Source organism: Gallus gallus, chromosome 18, assembly GCF_016699485.2.
Source record: "Gallus gallus isolate bGalGal1 chromosome 18, bGalGal1.mat.broiler.GRCg7b, whole genome shotgun sequence".
In the NCBI taxonomy this organism is placed as follows: Eukaryota; Metazoa; Chordata; class Aves; order Galliformes; family Phasianidae; genus Gallus; species Gallus gallus.
Genome location: NC_052549.1, coordinates 1,113,137 through 1,139,398, shown reverse-complemented (window position 1 = coordinate 1,139,398; position 26,262 = coordinate 1,113,137). Strand labels below are relative to the sequence as shown.

Below are 26,262 nucleotides of genomic sequence, written 5' to 3'. Positions count from 1 at the left end.
TATTTAGTACTTCACCTGCAGCTGCCAAGGGATGCTGCCTGGACAGTGCAGATGCTGCAGCTTCGCAGGAAGTGGGAGACTGAAGCTCCCTCCTCCACCTGGGGGGAGGAAACCCCCAGCTCTCCCATCCTGGAGCGGCCTCATCCATCTCTGCTCCTCCCAGGCCTTGCTCTTTGTTCATGGTCTTCTGAACCCTGTGCTTAGAGCTGCCAAGGCCCTCTTGTCCCCTTCTTGGCCAGACCTGTAACCACTGGGATGCAGGGCACCACGTGGCACTCATCATCCTGATTTGGATGGGCTTGAGCTCCAGGTTGAGGCCCAGACACCCAGAATTTGGGTGCTGCACTGGTCCTCCTTTGTAAAGCTCTTCATGCATAGTTCCCAATTATTTTACCTTGGACCATAGAGTGCAGGTGCACTCTGCACTGACCTACATATCAAAAATCACAAAACAGCTTATGAACTACCCTAACATTATCTAATTCACAGGCTTATTAGAGTATTTCTTGAAGAATTTCCCACTTCTTTGCAATTTTAAGAACAACAGTTGATACATCTGTGCATGAATGTATGCATGAAGTTCTTCCTATGTCAGAGGTAACCTCACATCTCTTTTCAAGATGCTAGTTCAGTTGGACCCCAACTTCCTACTAGTGTGACCAACTATTTGTCTCAGCCAGTCACCTCAGCATGTCCATGGTGCTCTAGCACTGTCACTATCAGCTTGAAGGATGCACATTACTCATCTACTTAAGGGTTTTTACCAACACAACCACCAAATGTTTCTGGCAGTACTTATTTTCTTTTTAGTGGCTTGTTTAATGTATTGATCTAAATTATTTCTTATAAATTTCACATCATGACATAGAGAAGATAAATGTTGTCATCCCCATTGTACAGCTGGGGTAGCTGCAGCACACACATACCAAGCGATCCACTCTGGGTCATACAGTGAGTTGGTGGGAAAGCCAGCAATAGAATCCATAAGTCCTGCATCCAAGTTCTCTAAGTGCCTTGACTAGTCCAGATTCCCTCCTTAACACCCTTGTCAAATTATTTATAGGAGATGTATTCATATAGTCGGTAAGACATCAAAATTTTCTAATTATATCTAGTCATGTCAAATGACAATTATGCCCTTAGTTCAGTTTGCCAGACAATGCTTTGCCAAAGAAGGCTTGCCAAAAATTTTTTGACCGAAGAAAGAGTAGGCATCTGTAGCATCTGCAGATGAGATCGTATAAAATGTCCCTGCAGCAAGACTGCCCTGTCTCCACGGAAAGCTTCAAGGTAAGTGGATGGGATCTGCAGCCGTGCAGGAGTCTTTCTGTGTTACAGCATTCCTCTGCCTCCAGTGCTCATTTCCAAGAGGAGGCTCAATTCCTCAGCTCGAGTTTTTAATCTGCTTTCAAGACACCTGCACATTTTCACTCTGGAATTCTGTGCAGCTGCAAGCAGGGACTTGCCATTTCTGTTTTACAGCATTGACCAGCTGCCAGGCTGCAAGCCACCCATCTGGTGTCACAAGAGGTAAGAACCTGATTTATTCATGCTTTTGGGTGGGATTTCTGGATGGATGAACAATCACCTTTTTCACCCTGCATTCAAAGCTGGTGTGATTACAGTAGGCAGGTGGTGGGGTGCTCATGGCTGGCAAGGTTTTCAAATGGCTGTGTTTGTATCTCCCTGCCTCCAATGGCAGACGAGGAAATTCCCATTGGAATGCTCTTCATTTCTGCTTAACTGACCAAACAGGGAGTGAGGTGTGCTGGCTTCACATCATTGCAGCAGTAGATCTGGACCAAGATGAACAAAGAAGGAAAAAGTGCAAAATTGCATATTCTTCCTCAAAACATTATCAATAAATCATCTGAGAATACAGACCTTATTACCATCTTCATAAAATGTCAAAGCCCTCTTAGATATGCATTTAATTAAAAAATAATTCATTTAATAAAATAAAAAAAAGTTATCTGTTGAACAGAAGGAATCAATTTTACTAATGCATCTAGAGAATTTTCAAGTGCAGCTGGCAAAACTTAGCATCAGAACAAAGCATCTAAAAAAGCACTCTTATTATATTAAAGTTTTGAGAGCTCACCTGTTCCTGGATTTTTTTCAATAAGTATTTATTTGGGAGCCCCATACAGGCATGGCAATTACAAATTCGGTGCTTGAATTTTGTTTGAGATTATTCAGATATTGTGCTTATGAATAGCAACTGTATAAACAAATTAAATTTTGGCAGAGTATTAAAGGCCAAATAACCTGTCCTTTTCCTGTACTACAGTTTTTCAGAAATGATCCTCCACTTTTCATCCTTCTATCAAAATGTTCCACATGTATTTCCACTAGTAATTACGTCTCATTGAAACTTGCTCAGCAACTTCACTCTCATCTCACAGACACACTGTTCTTAAAGATCCAAAACTGCAGTTGTGAAAGGTTGTTCTTGTAGAAGTCGGAAGATCTAGACTACATCAGTTATAACCCCATGTTGTCTGAATCAACCTACAGATTAGGATTTCAGTTAGATCATTTTAGTTGTCTTAAATATTGGAGTGTGAAGAAAAACCATATGACATGGTGAAAGACATGGAATATAGAAGTTTTCCTAGTCTTACAGAAAAGATATGAATAGTGTTACATTTTTTGTCCCCATTAGAGTCTTCTGCTGAGGTGTCTTCAGTGAAGAGCAGCCATGGCTTCTCCAGATGCTGAAATGGCCGCCTTTGGGGAGGCTGCTCCTTATCTTCGAAAGTCAGAGAAGGAAAGAATCGAGGCCCAGAACAAGCCTTTTGATGCCAAGTCATCAGTCTTTGTGGTGCATCCCAAAGAATCTTTTGTGAAAGGGACTATCCAGAGCAAAGAAACAGGGAAGGTCACTGTCAAGACTGAAGGTGGAGAAGTGAGTAAAAGGCAAGATTTACAATGTGAATTCAATTCCCACAGTGGTCTGACACAGCTGACATGCAGGGATTTCTCTTTTCTTTGGCAGACTCTAACTGTGAAGGAAGATCAAATCTTCTCCATGAATCCTCCCAAGTACGATAAAATTGAGGACATGGCCATGATGACCCACCTCCACGAACCCGCTGTGCTGTACAACCTCAAAGAGCGTTATGCAGCCTGGATGATCTACGTAAGTACCAGCAGCTCTCTTGCTTGGGCAGCGTAGCTGGGGAGGACTGCTGTGCCAGGCTGAGTGGAAGCCGACGTGCTGTGTCCCTTCCTCACAGACCTACTCGGGCCTCTTCTGTGTCACTGTCAACCCCTACAAGTGGCTGCCGGTGTACAACCCGGAGGTGGTGTTGGCCTACCGAGGCAAAAAGCGCCAGGAGGCCCCTCCACACATTTTCTCCATTTCTGACAACGCCTATCAGTTCATGCTGACTGGTGAGTGACTCCATCTATCTTAGAGTGATTGCTCCACAGAATCCTTACAAAGGAGAATTCTCTTGAATATGTGACAGCAGTGTGCCCTTTCCACAAGAAAGGAATGCTAGCGGTAAAATGAACTTCATTAGGCAAACCATTATCAGTAGATTGAAGGAGGCAATCTTTCCTCTTTACTTAGCACTCACGTGCCACACATGGAGAACTGTGAGCAGTTTTGGGGTCCCCAGTATGAGAGAGATGTGGAAGTGTTGGAATGAGACCAGTGAAAAGCCACTAAGCTGATGAAGGGACTAGGGTATATCTCCTATCTGGAAAGAGCTGAGACTTTCAGCCTGAAGAAGCGAAGACTTGGGGGAGATCTTTTCAGTGGATATAAAAACCTGAAGGGAGAATGCAAAGAGAACAGAGCTAGGCTCTTATCAGTCAGTGGTGCACAGGGAGAAGACAAGAGGCAAGGGGCACAAACTGAAACACATGTGGTATTCTCTCATTATTAGGAAACACTTCTTTACTATCCAAGTGACTGAGCACTGGAATAGATTTGCCAAAGAGGGGAGGTTGTAGAGTATCGATCATTAGAGATATTCAAAAGCTGCCTGAACACTACCTTGGACAACCTGTTCTAGGAGGCCTTGCTTGGGCAAGGTGGTTGATGATAACCCTTCTTACCTTATTCTGTGGTTCTGTGAAATTCTATAGCAGAAGTACAATTTTTTCAAAGATTTCATTGTTCTGATTCACACATTTCTAAGTTTTTCCATCTTCACAGCATTCCTTTTCCTATTTGAAATGAACGACAACACTGCAAGGTGTTGTTTTGTTTTTCTTTTTTTAAGCCTAACTGAAGCATGTAGTCAAAAACAGAAAAGGAAGAATTAATAGAAAAACTGAATTCAAAGGAAGAATTTTTCCTTTTCTACCCCCACATTTTTTGATTTTTTTTTTAATTTAAATAAATTGAAACTAATCTGGATTTGAATTTCTCACTGGTTTGTCTTTGTAATTTAGATGTAATGCTTGATCTTAGTGATCTTAAATTTTAACTCACTTACACTTACCTGTGTTCCATTCCTTCTTATTCATTGAGTTTTATATCCTGTATTTCTGCTTCTTTCACAGACCGTGAGAATCAGTCGATCCTGATCACGTAAGTACGCTCCCTGATCGGGTCCCTGCGGGGCTGCCCTGTGCCAGGGGACCTTCTCCCTGACCTCACGCTCGCTGCTTCTCTGTTTGGTTCGACAGCGGAGAATCCGGTGCAGGGAAGACTGTGAACACGAAACGTGTCATCCAGTACTTTGCAACAATTGCAGCTAGCGGGGAGAAGAAGAAGGAGGAGCAGCCTGGCAAAATGCAGGTACATTAAGAGATACTGGCTTGAATCAATGTTTATTATGTTCCTAATTTTTAGAAAGTATACGCCGTAACAATTACCATCCTGTAGGGAACGCTTGAGGATCAAATCATCAGCGCCAACCCATTGCTAGAGGCCTTTGGAAATGCCAAGACTGTGAGGAATGACAACTCCTCACGCTTTGTAAGTTTTGTTTAAGCAAATTTTTTTCTGAATTATAATAAGCAGGAATTTATGGCAGTCTTCCTTTCCTGTTGTTCAGCCATGGGTTTTACAAGTGTAAAACTGAATTTTCTTAGCATGATTTTAACACTTACCCTGAAGTTAGTTAGTGAGATTTTGAAATCAGTGCTTCTATGAAAAAAAATTATCTGTATTGCATCAAAGTACATATTAAATTAGCAGATCACATGCTCATTCTCCTGCATCGTTTTTATGCAGTATTCTTTAATCATTCCTCATGTTTCTGTCCAGTTGCTACAAGACACACAAATGGAAAAAGAAGAGGGAGTAAAGGAAGGAGGGAAGGAAGCAGGGAAGGAAAGAAACTTCTACCTGAATATATCTTTGCTTCACATCAAATTGATTTAATCACTTATTTGATACCAAGACAGATTTACACAGCTGTACTAGTTAAATGGGTATTCCCATATAATTCAGATGGCTGTTGTCTGTAGGCAGGATAGAACTAGACGTGTTTGGGATAAGGTATAAATGGGCTAATGAAATCCACTAATTACTTTCCATCTGTATGTTCAACACACATTAAATATACAGCTGTGTCCCTATTGGTTACTTTTGTGGGCAAAAATTTATAGGCCTTTATCTTAGTGGTGAAAATATATGTGACTCTAAGAAAATATTTTTAATAAGAAATCTTGCACCCAATAAAGAGCAAAATTCACCACTTCAGATGCATTTTTTATGACATAAATTTTAAGACAATTTTTATCCATTCAAAGGGGAAATTCATCAGAATTCACTTTGGTGCCACAGGAAAACTAGCTTCTGCAGATATTGAAACATGTAAGACACTTTCCTCAACTATTCACGATCCATACATTCACTCATCAGTATCCATCTACTTTTTACCTTACCATCTAAACACCCTTCCCCCTTCATACCTTCTCCCTACTTTCTCTTTTGCTGTTTCTTCATGTTTCTGAACTTTCTGTTTTCCCTTCAGATCTATTGGAGAAGTCTAGAGTCACTTTTCAGCTGAAGGCAGAAAGAAGCTACCACATATTTTATCAAATTATGTCCAACAAGAAACCAGAGCTAATTGGTAGGAATGATGACTAACTTGGAGAAGATTGCTGAGCATCAGCTCATGCTATTACATACTTGACTGAACTAAACCTAATTGTTCCCTCTTCTTACTTTCAGACATGCTTCTAATTACCACCAATCCATACGACTATCACTTTGTGAGTCAAGGTGAGATCACTGTTCCCAGCATTAATGATCAAGAGGAGCTGATGGCTACAGATGTAAGTAATATTTTAAAATGTTGTGTCTATTGTAATCTCTCCCAGACAAATCTTTTATTTTATATTTTCTGTTGTAGAGTGCCATTGACATCCTGGGCTTTACTGCCGATGAAAAAGTGGCTATTTACAAGCTGACAGGAGCTGTCATGCACTATGGCAACCTGAAGTTCAAGCAGAAACAAAGAGAAGAGCAAGCAGAGCCAGATGGCACAGAAGGTACTAGCGAGCTCTGTTGTTGACCTATTAGGAATAGAAGCAACAGTAACAGTAATTTGAAAGATAGGAGAGAAGAGTGGAAAAGTATAAAAAAAAGGTATCTAGGTGGAGCTACTACCCCATGGAGCTAGTATAAAACTGCCATCCGTTTTTTCAAGGACTACCTAATCTTTGCCTGACTTATGAAATATGAAAGCCCATTAATTAAATCCTGGGCTTTCATAGTTTTAGATAGCACAGTCTGATGTGCTCATATAGGATAACCACTAATGAGAAAATGGTTTCATAAAACACATTTCTAGTTGCCTTTTTTTTTTTTTTTTTTTTGATAAAGTAGATGCACTGAATTCACTGTTTATAAAGCATATAATAGGGATTTTTTTTTCTCAGGAGTAAAGGGTACTCTAATTTCTTATGGACATTCAAACTTGAATGGAATATAATGGAATGGAATAATGGAATTCTTTGAACAGCAGTCTAAGTGAAGCATAGGTACACATAATAGGCTAGGGAAGCAGTGACTTAGACCTTCTGTTTCTCAGCTGATTACTTAATGACTTGAATAATGTAGACATGACTTAAATAAATTAAGCCCTGACTACTTCTTCCAAAGAATGTCTTGAGACCGTCAGCTTCAGGACTAGATTTTGAGGTTTTGATCCTGATTGAATGAATGCACCTGCCTTTTCACTAAAGCTGTAATAACCAGATTCAAAAAAGGGGCAACCAATTTTTTCCAGTAATTTTGGAATGCATTCCTTTTGAAGGCTATTTTTGCTGCTGAAGAAATATGCAGGGAGCCCAAGTGCCTAAGTATGTTTTGGATTACAGTGAGGCAGCAATCCTCGTAACACCTTGCTGGTTTTGTTCCAGGCTTATAGATAGCAAATAGCTCTAGATAGAAGGGAAAACTTCAGTTTTCAGTGTGAATTTTTAGTAAAGAATTTGTTTCTAGATGGTTTTGGGAAGATTTGAAAAAACACAAATACCACTTAAGCATCCTACTCTGAATGATGTTCAAAACAAGGATGCATTTTCATTCAATGACTGCCATACGTCCTGTGAAATACAGCAAGCAGAAGGTGATCACAAGAACATTTGATACGGCAGTAGCTTCAGAAAGGGTTTATCACTCGATAGGCTGCGTATTTTGTTAATCTTAATTTTTCAATCTCCTCCTGCTATTTAGTTGCAGACAAGGCTGCCTACCTGATGGGTCTGAACTCAGCAGACCTGCTCAAGGCCCTGTGCTATCCTCGTGTCAAGGTTGGGAATGAGTATGTGACCAAGGGTCAAACTGTGCAGCAGGTAGGAAACAGACCATCACTGGGAACCTCTGGCTTGTAAGACTGGAACATTTTACTTTATATATTGATTTTTCTTCTGCTGCACACCTCTTTGTTTTAGGTGAACAACTCAGTTGGTGCTCTGGCAAAGGCTGTCTATGAGAAGATGTTCTTGTGGATGGTTGTTCGCATCAACCAACAGTTGGATACCAAGCAGCCCAGGCAGTACTTCATTGGTGTCCTGGACATCGCTGGATTTGAGATCTTTGATGTAAGGAGTACATGTTTGAGGTCTGCTTTTAGAGAGTGGGATTATAATGTCAGAGGTTTCCAAGCAACAATATTCTAAATATATTAATTATTTTGCAACTGCCGCTGCCATGAGCTCATTGCCCACACCAGATCAGGCTACTCAGGGCCCCATCCAACCTGGCCTTGAACACCTCCAGAAATGAGACATCCACAACTTCTCTGGACAACCTGTTCCAGTGCATCACCACCCTCTGAAATAACAGTTATGTTGTTTGCATAGAAGTAGCAGTTACAATTCTATATGCAGTAATATTTTAATATTATCTATTAATTTATAATTAATAATTAATATATATCTATATATATTATAATATCTGTATAAGATATCATAATATCTTAGAGTAATGATAAAAATTACAAAAAGAAACCATGCATACATATATGTATGTAAATATAAATATGTATAAAGAGCTCATGGATCCAGATCTTAAGATTTGGAAATCCAGTGGCAAATATATAATACGTTAAAGATGAGTGATTTGTTGAAAAGAGAAACAGATTAATGGATAAATGGCTGATCAGAGAGATTGGGTAATTAAAACTGAAAGCATACAGTCATCTTTTTGTCTGAATAAAGAAATGCAGAAGTACTTCATTAATTTTAGGAGATTCATCAGGAATCCTGTTCTCATTAAATTGATTTTTCTTTGGGGAACTGCTTATTGGTCTTGCTTTGATGCAGTGCTGTTAATGTAATTATGTTTTAACAAGAGAGGTGTATGAAAGATTAATAACTATAAAGAAATCACACAGTAATTGTTCATCTTAATAACTGACACGTTGTTTGTTTTGTTTTGTTATGTTTTGTTTTGTTTTTGGCACTGGGAAGTTCAACAGCTTGGAGCAGCTGTGCATCAACTTCACCAATGAGAAACTGCAACAGTTCTTCAACCACCACATGTTCGTGCTGGAACAGGAGGAGTACAAGAAGGAAGGCATTGAATGGGAGTTCATTGACTTTGGGATGGACTTGGCTGCTTGCATTGAGCTCATTGAAAAGGTAAATTTTTAATTCAAAATGTCCTGCATTTTCAAAAGCTAATAGTTGGCGGTAAACTATTAAAAAAAGTCCTCCTTTCTTCCTTGATTAGTATAATGCACTCATTTTTAGTTAGTGAAGTATCTCTTGACATCTGCAATTGCTTATTTTTCATTACGGTGTTCATAAATAACTATGGAAGTCATCCTTTACACAACTCTGCATGCAAGATGTCTCTGCTTACTTTATTAAAGGATACTATTTCAAAAACATAAATCAGCTCCTAAAGTAAAATAAATGCATTTTCTTAAGGTTCTGGAATTAATTTATTTGTGAACAATACATTTTTTTCTTGATGGTTCGTAGTAGATTATAGTCTGTGCCTGTCCTTTTAGTGCAATAGAATGAAGGATATTTGTGCTATACAATTTAGGTAGTCGGTTAAAAGTACAAAAATGGACCAAACATCAAATGGAAACATTTGTGAAAGACATTTTTAAACATAATTATTGATTTAATGATTTTTTAAACTTTTTTGCATTAAAAAAAATCCTAAATTATCATGCCAAAGTTAGAGTAAAGCTGGTGAACCACAGGTTACGTAAACTCACTTTTTAGAAAGAAATTTACGTCACAACAAGGATGTAAGTTTCTTCTTCAGCTTCTTCTTTTAGTACATTCACTGGAGGACAAAGTGGTGATCATATTATATTCTATATAATATTCTACTTTGTGTATTGTAATATTTCCAGCCCATGGGCATCTTCTCCATCCTGGAAGAGGAGTGCATGTTCCCCAAGGCAACTGACACCTCTTTCAAAAACAAGCTCTATGACCAGCATCTGGGCAAGTCCAGCAACTTCCAGAAGCCCAAGCCTGCCAAAGGCAAGGCTGAGGCCCACTTCTCTCTGGTGCACTATGCTGGCACAGTAGACTACAACATCACTGGCTGGCTGGAGAAGAACAAGGACCCCCTGAACGAAACTGTCATTGGGCTGTACCAGAAATCATCTGTGAAGACACTGGCCTTACTGTTTGCCAACTATGGTGGAGCAGAAGCAGGTCAGATTTCTAAAATTCTTAAGTTCTCACCTTCACAATATGTAAATATTAACCCTACAAAAATGACTTATAAACTACATTTGTTTTTGAAGAGGCTAGTGGTGGTGGTGGTGGTGGCAAGAAAGGTGGCAAGAAGAAGGGTTCTTCTTTCCAGACTGTCTCAGCCCTTTTCCGGGTAAAGTATGGATTTCATTATCACTATAATGACATGAAAACAGTTAGAGATCTGAGCTGTCTGAACTACCATTCTTCTCACAATCTTTGTTTTTTGATGAAAAACCAATAAGTATAAATCGGACAGATGTTATTTCACTGCCTTTTCTTCTTTTTTTTCTGCTCACATTTGTGATATGTTTCTAGTACTCTTCAGCTGACCCCTTGAATTTGTTTCAAAATTTCACTTATGTTCTCTGTGAGAACTTTTGTTTTACTCGTGACGTAGTAAAAACAATAATTATGGATTGTCTGAACATTTTTCATTTCCTCCAGATTATGGTACAGAAATTTTAACTTTCTGTTAATAAAAATAGATACTTATGTAGGAGATTTCATTAAATTTGAATTTTGGATCTGAAAGCTACATTCTCCAAAGATTCATTATATTCTTTTCACTTAGATACAGAGTGTGTAGAAGTAAAAAATTTTAATCTAAGTTGCAACACATGATCCCACAGGAGAACCTAAACAAACTGATGACCAACCTACGGAGTACTCACCCTCATTTTGTCCGCTGCATCATCCCAAATGAAACAAAAACACCTGGTAAGATGCTCCAGCAGAGATACTGAAGTGACTTCCCTCGATGGTGGGAACAGTGATATTCATTTGCAAAATTAATTGTTAGGTGCCATGGAGCATGAACTGGTGCTGCACCAGCTGCGCTGTAACGGCGTGCTGGAGGGGATCAGGATTTGCAGGAAAGGCTTCCCCAGCAGAGTCCTCTATGCAGACTTTAAACAGAGGTAAGAGTACTCGGCCTTTTAGCATGACTGTAAGTAATGTCGAGATTTGGGAAGAACAGCCTTAACTTCCTCTTTTGCTTCTCACAGGTACAAGGTGCTTAATGCCAGTGCCATCCCTGAGGGACAGTTCATTGATAGCAAGAAAGCTTCTGAGAAGCTTCTTGGGTCAATTGATGTGGACCACACCCAGTACAAATTTGGTCACACCAAGGTACCAAGTCTCCTCGACTCAATCCCTATGCCTGTTTTTTGTTCCACCTGACAGTGATGTGCTGCAATGTTTCCTTTCTTCAGGTGTTCTTCAAAGCTGGGCTGCTGGGACTCCTGGAGGAGATGAGAGATGAGAAGCTGGCACAGCTCATCACTCGCACACAGGCCAGGTGCAGAGGCTTCCTGATGAGAGTGGAGTACCAGAGAATGGTGGAGAGGAGGTAGGTGTTCCCCATCTTCAGTTAAAGACACTGTATTTTGGGGGAAGTGCTGAGGATCATATCACACAAAATAATCAAATGTACGTTTCAATTATGCTTCAGGGAGTCCATCTTCTGCATTCAGTACAATGTTCGTGCATTCATGAATGTCAAGCACTGGCCCTGGATGAAGCTGTTCTTCAAGATCAAGCCCCTGCTGAAGAGCGCAGAGTCTGAGAAGGAGATGGCCAACATGAAGGAAGAATTTGAGAAGACCAAGGAGGAGCTTGCAAAGTCTGAGGCAAAGAGGAAGGAGCTGGAGGAGAAAATGGTGAAGCTGGTGCAGGAGAAAAATGATCTGCAGCTCCAAGTGCAGGCTGTGAGCGTCATTATTTTATTTTATTTTTTATTAAGGGAAATCATTCAATAACTTCTACGCCTTCTACCAGAGTGCAAACTATACTCTAAACTGCTTTAGTGAATATTTTACGCGAAATAGCATGTATCTGAAGGTAAAATTCAGGCCACTTCCTTTCCACACTCAGTGTTACTATTAAAAAATAATGTTTCAGCTTAAGAATAAATTCAAATTTCGGTCTGAAATCCTACATGTAGCATCTTCATGCAAGTTCATGGCCGAAATGTAGTTGTCACTGCTCTGTACTTAGTGGAGTGTGATAATCATTCCATTGACGACTACTATACCTTAGTTGAGTTATACGTGTTCATAGCCTGGTGCCATTTCTTACGGCATATCTCCTTAGCTACTGATCTCAAAAGATCTATGTGGAAATCCCATAATACATCTGGTTTGTGTCCAATGCCCTTTGGCCCCCAGATCATGTTTAAAGAATCTTTGTGCTGAAGTGTCTGTTTCAGAAAACTATTAGTGGCAGTTAGTGTCTGCTAAGTGTAGCAACTGGGTATCAGTCTCTTAACTGGAGTCACATACCTGGCATTCATGTAAGCACTCATTTAGTGATGTTAATTTCAAACACATTTTCAGTATACAGAAAGAAAGCGTCTTAGTGTATACTAGAAAAATTAATAGAAATTTGAAACTATTTTCTCAGTGATGGATGACCTAAGAAGAAGTATTTACATTTCTCAGTACATCCAGGTAGCTTTGAAAGTGATAATCGTGAAAAATGGAAAATTATGATAAGCCATAAATTACTGGCACATTTGAATCATCAATATGAAACGAATACGATAACCTACTGACATACAGGAACTAAACATCGTATCTGGTGATGCAAAAGGACTGAGAAAATAAAGCTAATTAAAAACTTACTCAAAAATTCTAGTTTAAATTATAACTGTGCAGTATCTGCTTTGCAAGAAGTAATCATATGAGTTTTCCTTATCTATTCCTTGAGAATAAAATAGACTTTCTTCTTCTGTGTTAAAGCCAGATATTTTCAAAATAAACTATTTTCCCCTCAGGAAGCTGATGCTTTGGCTGATGCTGAGGAAAGGTGTGACCAGCTCATCAAAACCAAAATCCAGCTGGAAGCCAAAATTAAGGAGGTGACAGAACGGGCTGAGGATGAGGAGGAAATTAATGCTGAACTGACAGCCAAGAAGAGGAAACTGGAGGATGAATGCTCAGAGCTGAAGAAAGATATAGATGACCTGGAGTTAACACTGGCCAAAGTTGAGAAGGAAAAGCATGCCACTGAAAACAAGGTATGAGGCAGAAGATGTCTCTCACACTCCAGAAAAGTACTCTGTGCTGTTATGGGAGTCTTGTACCTATTTGCTTTAATTATACTTGTTCCCATCTTGTCAAAGGTGAAAAACCTCACAGAAGAGATGGCAGCCCTGGACGAGACAATTGCCAAGCTGACAAAAGAGAAGAAAGCCCTCCAAGAGGCCCATCAGCAGACACTGGATGACCTGCAGGCTGAAGAGGACAAAGTCAATACGCTGACCAAAGCTAAAACCAAGCTGGAACAGCAAGTAGACGATGTAAGCAAAATGCATACAGCCATTACAGGACAGTTGTGGAGATAAACATGGCTGGCAGAGCACTAATGATCTCCTTTGGTTTAGCTGGAAGGGTCCCTGGAGCAAGAGAAGAAGCTGCGCATGGACCTCGAGAGAGCTAAGAGGAAACTTGAAGGAGACCTGAAGATGTCCCAGGATACCATAATGGACTTGGAAAATGATAAACAGCAGCTGGATGAGAAACTGAAGAAGTAAGTGTGGTTGTGGGACATCTGAGTGCTGGACGGGTACACTTAGATGTTTTGTTCAGGCACTAACACCATGTATCTTGTGCAAAGGAAAGACTTTGAAATCAGCCAGATCCAGAGCAAAATTGAGGATGAGCAAGCCCTGGGCATGCAGTTACAGAAGAAGATCAAGGAGCTGCAGGCAAGTGTCTGGTCCTTCCCTTCTGCCCTTCAGAAAACATCAGTTTGAGGAGGGCATGAGTATGAAGGGTGCTCGATGTTCCTCAGGCCCGTATTGAGGAACTGGAGGAGGAAATCGAGGCAGAGCGAACCTCTCGGGCAAAAGCAGAGAAGCACCGAGCTGACCTCTCCAGGGAGCTGGAGGAGATCAGTGAGCGCCTGGAGGAAGCAGGAGGGGCTACAGCAGCTCAGATTGATATGAACAAGAAGCGTGAGGCAGAATTTCAGAAGATGCGCCGTGACCTCGAAGAGGCCACGCTGCAGCACGAAGCCACGGCTGCTGCCCTGCGGAAGAAGCATGCGGACAGCACAGCGGAGCTTGGGGAGCAGATCGACAACCTGCAACGAGTCAAGCAGAAGCTGGAGAAGGAGAAGAGTGAGCTGAAGATGGAGATTGATGACTTGGCCAGCAACATGGAGTCTGTCTCCAAAGCTAAGGTATAGAATATATTTTAAAAAATCTTGAAAAAATCTTGAATAAATAATGTCAAATGATACCTTTTTTATATATGAGCCAGTTACTATAAATGTCTCTGTATAAAACTGTATTTTTAAACTCAAAACCAATGAGCATTATATAGCCTGTGCTTCTGGCCACGTTTCTGATGAAAATCCTGCTGTTATTAAAGCAGTTTACTTCAGGTATGAATCTTCTTTCATTCTTCTTGAACTCCTCAGGCAAACCTGGAAAAGATGTGTCGTACTTTAGAAGACCAACTGAGTGAGATTAAGTCAAAGGAGGAGGAGCATCAACGCATGATCAACGATCTCAGCACTCAAAGAGCTCGTCTGCAGACAGAATCAGGTGAGAGTGCTTCATCTGTCTTGTGGAATGGGTCAACATCCTTAAAATTTTTGGTTTTGGTCCCAAGTTACTAGATCTCCTTTCTGTATGCTTTCCTAGGTGAATATTCACGCCAGGTGGAGGAGAAAGATGCCCTGATATCTCAGCTGTCTCGAGGCAAGCAGGCATTCACCCAACAGATTGAGGAACTCAAGCGGCACTTAGAGGAAGAAATCAAGGTGATATTTTGTCTTACAGCTCAACACTAAAAATATATTTAACTTCACATTGTCTGGTAGGGAAAGGGACTACTGCATGGAGTATGATCAGTACATTTTGTTCTCTAGTCTTACATCTATCATTCCTTGTACCTTTCCACTGGTCATACTTGAAGTGTTAAATTAATTCACTGTGAGAGATTCTCCAGGTTATTTATATTCGTTATCCTACTCACGCTTATTTCCGCAGGCCAAGAACGCCCTGGCCCACGCCTTGCAGTCTGCTCGTCATGACTGTGATTTGCTCCGGGAACAATATGAAGAGGAGCAGGAAGCCAAGGGTGAGCTGCAGCGTGCCCTGTCCAAGGCCAACAGTGAAGTGGCCCAGTGGAGAACCAAATATGAGACAGATGCTATTCAGCGCACAGAGGAACTGGAGGAGGCCAAGTATGTGGAGAAAGCAGGGGGTGGGGAAGTAGGGGAAGACAAAAAGGGGAAGACTGACATGATAAATATGAACAGACAAATGTGGTACTGTCAAGAAACTCAAGCTGTGCTTTAGAGCAGAGTCATGGGCTGAGGTACATGCTATGAAATAAATATTTGAGAAACGTAAAGGAAAATATTCCCCTGACACAGAGAATAGTAAAGACACTCTAAGAATGGTAGATGCAGAGGGCAAATGTGTTTCTGTACAGAGGGAAACAGAATTGGGAAGACAACAGCATGTTTACAGATTCCTTTCAGTGTTTCTGATTAGTGTACATAGTACATGAAGAGGTAAATCTAGTTCTTGTGAAAATCCTGTCAGCCATCGAGCATGGACTCTTCGCTCCCAAATCATTAGCTGTGCTCATCTCATAGGAAGAAGCTGGCACAGCGCCTGCAGGATGCCGAGGAACATGTTGAAGCTGTGAATGCCAAATGTGCTTCCCTGGAAAAGACAAAGCAGAGGCTGCAGAATGAGGTGGAGGACCTGATGATTGACGTGGAGCGAGCAAATGCTGCCTGCGCAGCTCTGGACAAGAAGCAGAAGAACTTTGACAAGGTATTCTGGGCTCCAGCCCTGTGTTTCCTGAGCAGAACGTGATTGCCACATCCATACTCACGCTCTGTTGCTCCTCAGATCCTGGCAGAGTGGAAGCAGAAGTACGAGGAAACGCAGGCTGAGCTGGAGGCCTCCCAGAAGGAGTCTCGCTCCCTCAGCACAGAGCTGTTTAAGATGAAGAATGCCTATGAGGAATCCCTGGACCACCTGGAAACGCTGAAGCGTGAGAACAAGAACTTGCAGCGTAAGTCGCTCAGTCTTTCCTGCTGGCAGGGCTTTCTCAGAAGCTTTCCGGCCCACCTCTCCACCTGGGTCTGTGCCTTCAGGGATGGGAGGAGATTTGTTATGCTGTTGCCACAGGGCCTTTCCCTGTATGCTCTGTATCTGACCATGCGATTTTTCACTCTTCCCTGCAGAGGAGATTTCTGACCTCACAGAGCAGATTGCAGAGGGAGGAAAGGCGATTCATGAGTTGGAGAAAGTCAAGAAGCAGATTGAGCAGGAGAAGTCTGAAATCCAGGCAGCACTGGAGGAAGCTGAGGTATGTGCTCATCACTGGAGGATGCTGAGGAACGTGCTCATAATAACTGGTAGCCACGCTAAAAGTATCAGCAATGAGGAAATCTGGCCAAGAAAGGCATGGTTGCCCTCTGTTCTGGCTACAGAGTGTACATACCTCAGATTTCCTGAGATATGCTGTAATTAGCTAGAAAGTAAGCAGTCAATTTACTTACATAATAAATGATCACAATTATTTGTCCAGGCCTCCCTGGAACATGAAGAGGGGAAGATCCTGCGCCTCCAACTGGAGCTCAACCAGGTCAAGTCTGAGATTGACAGGAAGATAGCAGAGAAAGATGAGGAAATTGACCAGCTGAAGAGAAATCACCTCAGAATTGTGGAGTCCATGCAGAGCACTCTGGATGCTGAGGTCAGGAGCAGGAATGAGGCCCTGCGGCTGAAGAAGAAGATGGAGGGAGACCTGAATGAAATGGAGATCCAGCTCAACCATGCCAACCGCGTGGCTGCAGAGGCACAAAAGAACCTTAGAAACACACAAGGAGTGCTCAAAGTATGTTAAGCTAAGTATGTGCATGTAGCTATTTGTCCTGCATGGCATTATACTGATATAATAATTAATTATCTAAACTATTACAGAATAGCAGTAACTACTATTGTCCGACAGTTCTCTGCCATGTTATAATATCTCGTTCCTGTTTTACAGGATACCCAGATACACTTGGATGATGCTCTCAGGACACAGGAGGACCTGAAGGAGCAGGTGGCCATGGTGGAGCGCAGAGCAAACCTGTTGCAGGCTGAGATTGAGGAGCTACGGGCAGCCCTGGAGCAGACAGAGCGCTCGAGAAAAGTGGCTGAGCAGGAATTGATGGATGCAAGTGAGAGAGTTCAGCTCCTCCACACTCAGGTTAGATTCTTGGCTGAGAATACCAAAACTAAAGATAGATGTGTAAATAATATCTAAGGAGTTACATTTGCTGTTGCAATTTCTTCTTCAGCATTGAATAGACATTCTATTGGAAAAAAGAAAATTACCCCTGGAATATTACTTCTCATTTTTCTCAAGAACATGAGGTGCCCAGATTGTCATTGTCACTTTCCCATTTAAATAGCCAATTTCAGTATAACTTTGAGCATTCTTTTGTTTTATTTCCCAATTTTTCTTCTGTGTAAGTTCTTAAATCATCCATCCCTTGTAGAAAAGACCTTAATCTAAGTTGCAGCTTTTGTACTTATAAAAAGAACTGTTTTATAGCTAAGTGAGAATTGCATTCAGGAGTGATTCTTCCTATTGTCTTTCTGTATATGGTCTGACAACGTTAGCCATTTTAAGGAAGATGCTAATAATAGATTCATAAATTTTAACTTCAAATTTAAGCAATATTGTTTTCAAATTAAGTGTTCTTTTTTGGAACAAAATGCAGAAAACACTTTTGATTTTCAACAGAACACCAGCTTGATCAACACCAAGAAGAAACTGGAAACAGACATTGCCCAAATTCAGAGTGAAATGGAGGATACCATCCAGGAAGCCCGCAATGCTGAAGAGAAGGCCAAGAAGGCCATCACCGATGTGAGTTGGAGCACTCCTTCACTGCTGATGGTGGATGCATTCTCCCTCAAAATACCTCCAGTCACAAAATACCTGTGATTCTTTCTTCTCCAGGCAGCCATGATGGCAGAAGAGCTGAAGAAGGAGCAGGACACCAGTGCCCACCTGGAGAGGATGAAGAAGAACCTGGACCAGACGGTGAAGGATCTGCAGCTCCGTCTGGATGAGGCAGAGCAGCTGGCCCTGAAGGGAGGCAAGAAGCAAATTCAGAAGCTGGAGGCCAGGGTACGTAGGACTGGTATTTGTGCAAGCGTGTGCAATCCTAGGTCAGAGATAGCAGGGAAGCTCCAAATATGGGTTTCTCATTGCAGGTGCGGGAGCTGGAAGGGGAGGTTGATGCTGAGCAGAAGCGCAGCGCTGAAGCCGTGAAGGGTGTGCGCAAGTACGAGAGGAGGGTGAAGGAGCTGACATACCAGGTAGGGCATGTGTCTTTGTGTCGACATACCATTCTACAGGAAGCCATTGCATTTTTCCATGAAGTCCAGGAGGAAATGTCATTTTGTGGTGTGGGGAAAACCAATTCTCTCTCTTTCCTGCTTGCCGACTGCTTTAGTCTGAGGAAGATCGCAAGAACATTCTTAGACTCCAGGATCTGGTGGACAAACTGCAGATGAAGGTGAAATCCTACAAGAGACAAGCTGAGGAGGCTGTAAGTATTTCTGGGAAAGTAAGCAAGCATTGCTTTCTATTGGTGTTGAACAGGTCCTGACGTGATGAATATAAAAAATTTGGAAAATACCATCGTTCACTGATAGGAGGTTTCAGAATCCTTGTCATCCAGACAATCCACTCTTATACCTGAGCACCAAATTAGTGGGATTTTATTATATAAATGAAAAAGTCAAGTAATGAAATAGCTACTCAATTGCAACAAAGAACTTGTGCAGTTTGTTGTAGTGGAGTCTTGAATAAGGGAGGATGAGGAGGTTTGTGTTAGTCGTATATTTAGGCAGTAGTAGGCAGGAGACAGGGGGTCTGTACTCTCTCCCGATGAACCCTTCTAAACCTGGCTACAGCAGGACTGAAAACCCTGCCATGGTTCTCACCACTTAACCCCCCTCCCTGTACAGGAGGAGCTGTCCAATGTCAACCTCACCAAGTTCCGCAAGATCCAGCATGAGCTGGAGGAAGCCGAGGAGCGGGCTGACATTGCAGAGTCACAGGTCAACAAGCTCCGAGCAAAGAGCCGGGAGTTTCATGGCAAGAAGATAGAAGAGGAAGAGTGAAGATGTCATCTGACAGCAAAGTGGCCTGAGGAGTGCACAAAATGTGAACCCTCTGTTGCTATCACTTATAATTTATCTTTATAACCACCTCAATGTCTAGAGAATAAAGACCATAGATTCCTCTGCATATACAGCAGAAGCAGTGTGATTTTTTGTTTGTTATAATTCGGTTCTGTAGGTATGTAAATTTGGAACATTTTCAAATGAATCTTTTTTTCAGTTTTATGGTTGGATACCAATACAATTTTCTTAGTCTCATTCCCATAGCTTCTGTACTCTATCGTGTTATATTACTAATTACAGATAAACAGTAACTCAGTTTCCATACTGACAGTAGGGTAGGATCAGGACAGAGGCAGGAGTGCATGGTCTATCCTAGCACAGTAAAAATGCTTCTGCTTTGGGGACCTGTCTCCAAATGGATGTAGTACACAGAGGCATTCTGTGGCCTGCGCTGGATTGAGAGCCATGATATCACTCATAAATAAATAAACAAATACATAAATAAGAAAAATCTGGAGTCCCAAATGCATCTGTATGACTCTGAGTCCTTGTGAAGAAACTTATGCAAGGACTGAGCTGCTGCCTTCTCTGAACAAGTGGCCATTTGTTTGCAAGCAAAATTAAAAATATCAGGCAGGATCCATTACACAGCTTATTTGTGGAAGAAGTTTTTAAGAATCAATTTTAAAGTAGAACAAATAATTTATTTGTATAAGATGACATGGCAGTTTCTTGCTTTCTCTATTCTATAGACCAACCAGTACTGAACAGACAGTTCCTATTATAAAATAAATGGGGACTGATTGGTAGAAGCAAGAAAAAAATAACTCACTAGGGTATAAAACCCAATGCAAATAACATTCAGTGAAAGGATAACAATGCAGAAACTGCTGCTTTATGGAGCAGTTTTAAGTTTTGAAATATTAATATAAAACCATAATAAGCTTTTGTGAAGTGGAATAATGTGGAGCTATGCATAAATATATAAAAAAAAAACTGTAAAGGATTAGGTGTTTTTTTAATCATGTAAGTTAAGACTTATCTGAGAATAATTCTGGGCACATTACATACTAACAGAACCCTGGGTGGACAGAGAAGCAAAATTCACTCAGACAACATTTTCTGGTCTGGAAGTTTAAAACAGAAGACACCTGATGATGTGAAGGGCAAGCTGTGGTGGAGCTAGAAAAATGGGATAGCCATCCTGGCAGCACTGGACCCTGGTACATCATGTATCTGCTATGGGCAGTACTAATATCAATACACTCAGTACAGCGACTGTTATGTGCCCCCTGAGTTCCTAGCTAGCTCTGCACCACTGTTTCCATAGAGTACTTCAAGGAGATGTGAAGCTGCTGGAGAAAGGAATTGGAGTTGCTGCCAAAGAGATGTGGAGGAGGGAGTGTGAGGAAAGATGCTGGCACGGACAGTGTACTTGCAGCACCAGCATTTAGGATCAGGAGGTTCTCTTTCTCCCAGGTACACTGAGGCTTAGACCCATGGAGTCCTCTCATGTTGTAACCAAATATGGATGTACTTTGCTAAGCAGCAACTAAATATATTGAAGGAGAAGATGACACCCTGTGTATGACTGCACTTGAGAGACAGCATCTTTATGTGTGAAACTGTGAAAGTTGCATCAATGCCAGTGATATCTGGGATCCAAAGAAGGGAAACAAACAGCCCTCTCCACTCCCCCTTCCTCAGCATGCTCCAAAAAGATGTGAGATTCTTTCTAGACAAAATATTTTTTTCCACGCGCTGAAAGGCAGAAAAAGAACAATTTCTTTATTAAGATGCATATTTCTTTGAACTCTAACCAAGCTCTTTTCATTTTGATAATGCTATGAAAAGCTTTTCCCTTGGATGTTAGCCCGAAGAATATTTCTGCACTGTTCAGTTCCTTCCATGTGAATGACAAAGAATGCAAAGCTGCACAATGCAGAAAAGGACACACTGGCCAGTATTCAAGAACATCCTGGGTTAATCTCCTTCATGTATGCTGCATGGGAAACATCAGACAGTGAGTGCACTCTCCTGGAGGCTTGGTTTAGCCATGGCTTTTTTTAAATTATTATTATTATTTTATTTTTTAACAAAAGATAAAAATAACCAAAGAAAGAAAAAGCTTAATTCTGTAGTCAGTGTCTTGCAACTGGCAGTGAACCACAGTTGGTTCAGGACCATAGTTTGATGTTTAAAGTCCCACTTCCTCCTGGATGATATTACAATAACTGTTCAAAACATATGACTTGGTCTGATTGTGAAAGAATCTCAAAGCAGCTGAAAATGTTAAGGCTTCTCTCTTGTCTGTAAGCAATTATGTCTTGAGAATTTGTTACTAAATGCTCAGCTGGTGAAAGGTAACATTACAGGTTCCCTGAATTATGACATCTCAATTCAATTATCTACTTCAAACTGCACATTGCACTGGGCTGACCTGGCCTTACCACTGAGCATCCCAGGAAGAAAGATCAGAGACTTCTTGGAATCAGAATGGAAAATTAATGGGAGGAGTAAGGAAAATTAGTTACTCCTCCCTTTGTGATTTGCTGCCATACATGGAGAACAGGAGTCATTTTGTGTTGACACACTATTTCTGGAGTCAGGATGCTTGTGATTTGATAAGTGCTGATGCAAAGGTAACTGATCTTGGAAAAAACTTTGGTCCATAATAGGCATAAAGTAATGTCTCAAGAGAAAGTTTAAAATAGATGCAGCTGATGGGCCCCATTAAAGCTGCTACCACTTACGTACTATGAAGATCCCTTACCTTCTACAGCATGGACATGAAAGAACGAGTAAGAGTGAAGAAAAAAGGAAGACATTAAGAAAGAGAAAGGATGAAGGAGAGAGAGAAATAGAGAAAGAGAGAGAGGAAAGGAAGGAAGGAAGGAAGGAAGAAAGGAAGGAAGGAAGGAAGGAAGGAACGAAGGAAGGAAGGAAGGAAGGAAGGAAGGAAGGAAGGAAGGAAGGAAGGAAGGAAGGAAGGAAGGAAGGAGAGAAAGAGAGAGACAGAGAAAGAGAGAGAGAGAGAGAGAAAGAGAGAGAAATTAATAAAGAAAGAACAAAGAAAGAAAAAAGAACGAATGAGCTGTCAGTAGCATCCATACTTACAGATAGGAAAGGGGATACACACTGCTTTTATGAACCCGCTGTCTCTCATGACCATTTCCTGACTACATGAAAACTTGTCTAACTAAACACTGAAAAAGTGCCTTGGAAAACATACCTCTTTCTGAGTCTCCTTGGTCCTGGTACTGCTGGAGAGATGAGCAGTCTGATGCCTCTTCACACCCCAAGTCCTTGTGAACCATGTTGTCAAAATAAGTGAACTAAAAACAAAATAAGTGAACTGCACTTAGGGAAAGAAGAGCTACTGGTGGGGAACTGGGAAGACTGGTAGGGTGTGGAATGCTGCTGGGATTGCTGACAGAGTAAGGACAGATAGAAGGACGCTGCATGAGGTAGATAGTACATTATAAGCAGATAACTTTTTTGAGATATGTATAGGGCGAATGTGACCTTCACACAAACATCTACCAAGTATAGAGCAGTAAGGTTATGGTCCTTCTTGTATCTCCAGTCTAGCCACAGCACTGGCAAAAATTAGTCTTGCATGTCAACTACATTATAACGCAGCATAATCACAATGTTCTAAGTAAGGCAATAGAGAATGTAAATTCCTGTTTCGAGATTTTTTTTCTTACAGGAAGCTGTATCAAAAGAGATACAGTGCCTGTATAATTTCCATTTATGCCATCAAAAGAGTCAGGCTTGAAAATGAAAAAAAAATATTTCCATGTAAACATCTTGAAGATCCTACTGTAGAATTACAGAATCATGTTTAAAGATCATCTAGTCCAACACCCTTGCTAGGGTCTGGGGCATTTTCAACAGGTTAGGGAACGACCTGGAGAGGAGCTCTGTGGAGAAGGACCTGGGTGTTCTGGTGCACAGTATGTTGGTCACGAACCAGCAGTGTGTACTTGTGGGCAAGACAGCCAGTGGGACCCTGGGGTGCATTAAAAGGAGTGTGGCCAGCAGGTTGAAGAAGGTGATCCTCCCCCTCTGCTCAGCCCTGGTGAGGCCACATGTAGAATGCGTCCAGTTATGGTCTCCCCAGTTCAAAAAAGACAGAGATCTCTGTCCAGTGGAGGGCCACAAAGATGATTAAGGGCCTGGAGCAGCTCCTGTATGAGGGAAGGCTGAGTAACCTGGGTCTGTTCAGTCTGAGAAAAAGAAGACTGAGAGGGTACGTAATTAATTATTTTAAATATCTAGAAGGAGGTGGGAGGCAAATAGATGCATCCAGACTAGAGCTCTGTTGGTGCGTAGGGATAGGACAAGGAGTTATGTCCTCAGACTTGGCCATAGGAAGTTCCATACAAACATGTGGAAGAACTTCTTTACAGTAAGGGCAATAGAGCACTGGAACAGGTTGCCCAGAGAGGTTGTGGAGTCTCCTCTGGAGATATTCAACACCCATCTGGATGCCGACCTGTGCGACCTATTGTAAGATACCTGCTTTAGTGGGGAGATTGGGTACAGTGATCTCTTCAGGTCCCTTCCAAACCATGCAATTCTGTGATTCTGTGAATGAGATCAAATTGATTCAACCTGGCTTTGAACCACTAACAATGGGACATCTGCAACATCTTTGAGCAACCTGTTTCGATGCCTAGCCACCCTTGAGGTACAAAATTTCTTTCTTAATAATCTAAATATTGTATCTTTCAATTTGAAACTATTACCCCTTGACCTATCACTACAAACCTTGGTAAAAAGTATTTCATCATCTTTCTTGTAAACCTCCCTTAAGTACTGAAGGTCGCTATCTTGTCTTACCAGGCCATTCTCTTCACCATGCTAAACAACCACAGCGTTATCAGCCGCTTTTCGTAGGTGAGATGCTTCAGGCCTTGGATCATTTTTATGACACTTTTCTGGTCTTGTTCTAATAAGCCAACACGTTTCTTTTGCTGAGGGCTCCAGAGCTGAATGCATTACTCCAGGTGGAATTTCATGAGGGTGAGAGAGAGAGTGAATCACCTCCCTTGATCTGCCAGCAACACTGTTTATGCAACCCAGGATACAGTTTGCCTTCTGGGAAACAAACACACTTGGCCAGTTCGTGTCCTGTTTTTCATCTACCAATATCCCCCAGTCCCTCTCTGCAAGGCTTCTGTCAATCAAATCACTGCTCAATCTGTACCACTAGGGATTACAGTGGCTTATGTGAAGGACCTTTGGACAGGACCTGGACAGACTGAAAAAATGCCTTCCCTCTGGTGTATAAACTGAGCCACAAAGCTTGGGGTCATTCACAGGCCTGCTGAGAGTACACTTCAGTCCATTATCTACATCATTAAAGAAAATGCTGAATAATGTCAGCCCCAGTACACACCCTTGAGTAATACTACTTCTTATTGGTTTCCATTTGGACACTGAGCCATTCACTATAACCCCACAGATGAATCATACCTTAAAATCTTTTTTTCTCTCTTCCTAAAAACTAGCTGTTTGCTGTTTCTTATTTTGAATGGATACTGGATTCTGTTGTCTCTGTTTCACTCTTCAACATCTCAGATGTTTCCAGAGAGCATCTTCTTCTGCCCATTGCCTCTCAGTCTTTCTGCACCATCAATTTCTGTGTAACTGGAAAGTGAATGGTGGAAGGAACATTCTCTATGTCAGTCTCATCTTATTTTAAATCGTCCTCATATGCCGTCCTTTCAAATTTGCTGTGGTGGCAGGAGGAGTTTAAATAACAAGCTAACTCTGATGCAATTTCAAGAGCTACTTATCCTGGTATTCCAGGACATTATGGTTTTTACCTTCCTTTCCACCACTCAGGTAATTGCCTCCCCACATTATCTGTCACTGTAGCTTTTCAGGAAGCTGCTCAATATCTGCACTGAAAAACGATAGCATAACCTTTACAAAAATGCACTTTCCAATATTGCATCCCAGAAGTAACTATTTTGATTTCTTTAAATTGAAGCTAGATCACAGATGTACCAAACACTAAGAATAGTGAGACTTGAAGAGGGAAAAAACAGCGGTTCATACTACAAACAGAAACAAAAACCTTCACCAACAAGCAGCATCTTGGGGCTCTAGCTCCATGCATTTTAAGTAACATGTCAAAGCCCATTCTGAACTGTTTTCCATCCCAGACAATGTGTACAAGTGTCTCATTAGCAACTTTCTTACAGAGATCAGTTCATGTTTCCCGCTTTTCTTCTCCTGCTCGAGCATGAGCAGAATGGCAGAACAGATTTATAAAGCACATTTCCTAACCAGACAGTGTGTTGTAGCAGCCACAGTATGGTATGCTAATCATCTTCAAGAAACACAAAAGGGTTCCCTCACTTTAACTTAGTCTGACCTATTAGTTTCTATACAGAAAATATGTCCTTACCATTGTCATGGTCCAGTGCTCAGCTGCATCTTAGAAGAAGTGTAGGGAAGAGAAGCATTGCTCTAGAAAATTAGAGCACCGGCATTTCTTTTCGGGTTGTACTGATATTCCTGGGAGCTCTCATTTTACACAGAGGGCAGCAGAAATGCTGCTGGCAGCAGAGACTGGGCATTCTCTGTCAGTTGGTTCATCAGAGGTCTGCAGGAGGCACTGATCCGTCTGGCATGCCCAGCTCATACTGAGAGCGTGGCAGACAACAACACACACAAACTGTAAATCTGATAGGGAACATTTTTATTTAAGTCGTATATCAGATAATGTGAAGAAGTACAAAATTCAGTTTAAATTCAGTATGTTGCTTTGTTCATCTGTGTTCTCTGTAAGCTTTTAAAATGTAGATTATTATATGGCAAGTATGCCTCTGCATCTCCGAGCATAATAACATTTGCCACAACAACTTCAGTCACACTGAAAGTGACATAACCTAACACTGGAGAGCAATCCCATTAACTAGAATCAGTGGGACTAACCTGCCCCA

At 41.4% G+C, this 26,262-nt stretch overlaps 1 protein-coding gene and 1 long non-coding RNA gene across 2 annotated transcripts; one reads left to right on the top strand and one right to left on the bottom strand.

The window, feature by feature from the left end:
• Positions 1–1,269: 1,269 nt before the first annotated feature.
• Positions 1,270–19,436, top strand: MYH1B (myosin, heavy chain 1B, skeletal muscle (similar to human myosin, heavy chain 1, skeletal muscle, adult)). The gene is made up of 40 exons (NM_204228.4): positions 1,270–1,290; positions 1,483–1,530; positions 2,666–2,908; positions 2,999–3,142; positions 3,240–3,396; positions 4,519–4,546; positions 4,645–4,756; positions 4,844–4,936; positions 5,716–5,779; positions 5,940–6,038; positions 6,140–6,243; positions 6,321–6,459; positions 7,649–7,767; positions 7,867–8,016; positions 8,887–9,057; positions 9,789–10,098; positions 10,191–10,273; positions 10,773–10,860; positions 10,943–11,060; positions 11,148–11,271; positions 11,355–11,491; positions 11,594–11,849; positions 12,917–13,159; positions 13,265–13,441; positions 13,526–13,671; positions 13,759–13,849; positions 13,936–14,325; positions 14,566–14,692; positions 14,792–14,910; positions 15,140–15,336; positions 15,754–15,937; positions 16,016–16,181; positions 16,354–16,478; positions 16,701–17,009; positions 17,163–17,366; positions 17,907–18,032; positions 18,126–18,296; positions 18,383–18,487; positions 18,625–18,720; positions 19,142–19,436. Exons 3-40 carry the CDS (start codon positions 2,702–2,704, stop codon positions 19,295–19,297), a joined length of 5,835 nt encoding a protein of 1,944 aa, NP_989559.3. The 5' UTR covers positions 1,270–1,290; positions 1,483–1,530; positions 2,666–2,701; the 3' UTR covers positions 19,298–19,436.
• Positions 18,512–25,936, bottom strand: LOC107054726. Its single transcript, XR_001469284.4, has 4 exons — positions 25,725–25,936; positions 24,785–24,958; positions 22,533–22,635; positions 18,512–18,625 (listed from the first exon to the last, which is right to left on the bottom strand). It is a non-coding gene; the product is annotated as an uncharacterized LOC107054726 (long non-coding RNA).
• Between the last annotated feature and the right edge of the window lie 326 nt (positions 25,937–26,262).

Coding starts and splice junctions, on each gene's coding strand:
- MYH1B (NM_204228.4), top strand. CDS start 2,702: ATGGCTTCTCCAGATGCTGAAATGGCCGCCTTTGGGGAGGCTGCTCCT. Junction 4,757..4,843: donor AGCAGCCTGGCAAAATGCAG/GTACATTAAGAG, acceptor ACCATCCTGTAG/GGAACGCTTGAGGATCAAAT. Junction 11,061..11,147: donor TATGCAGACTTTAAACAGAG/GTAAGAGTACTC, acceptor TGCTTCTCACAG/GTACAAGGTGCTTAATGCCA.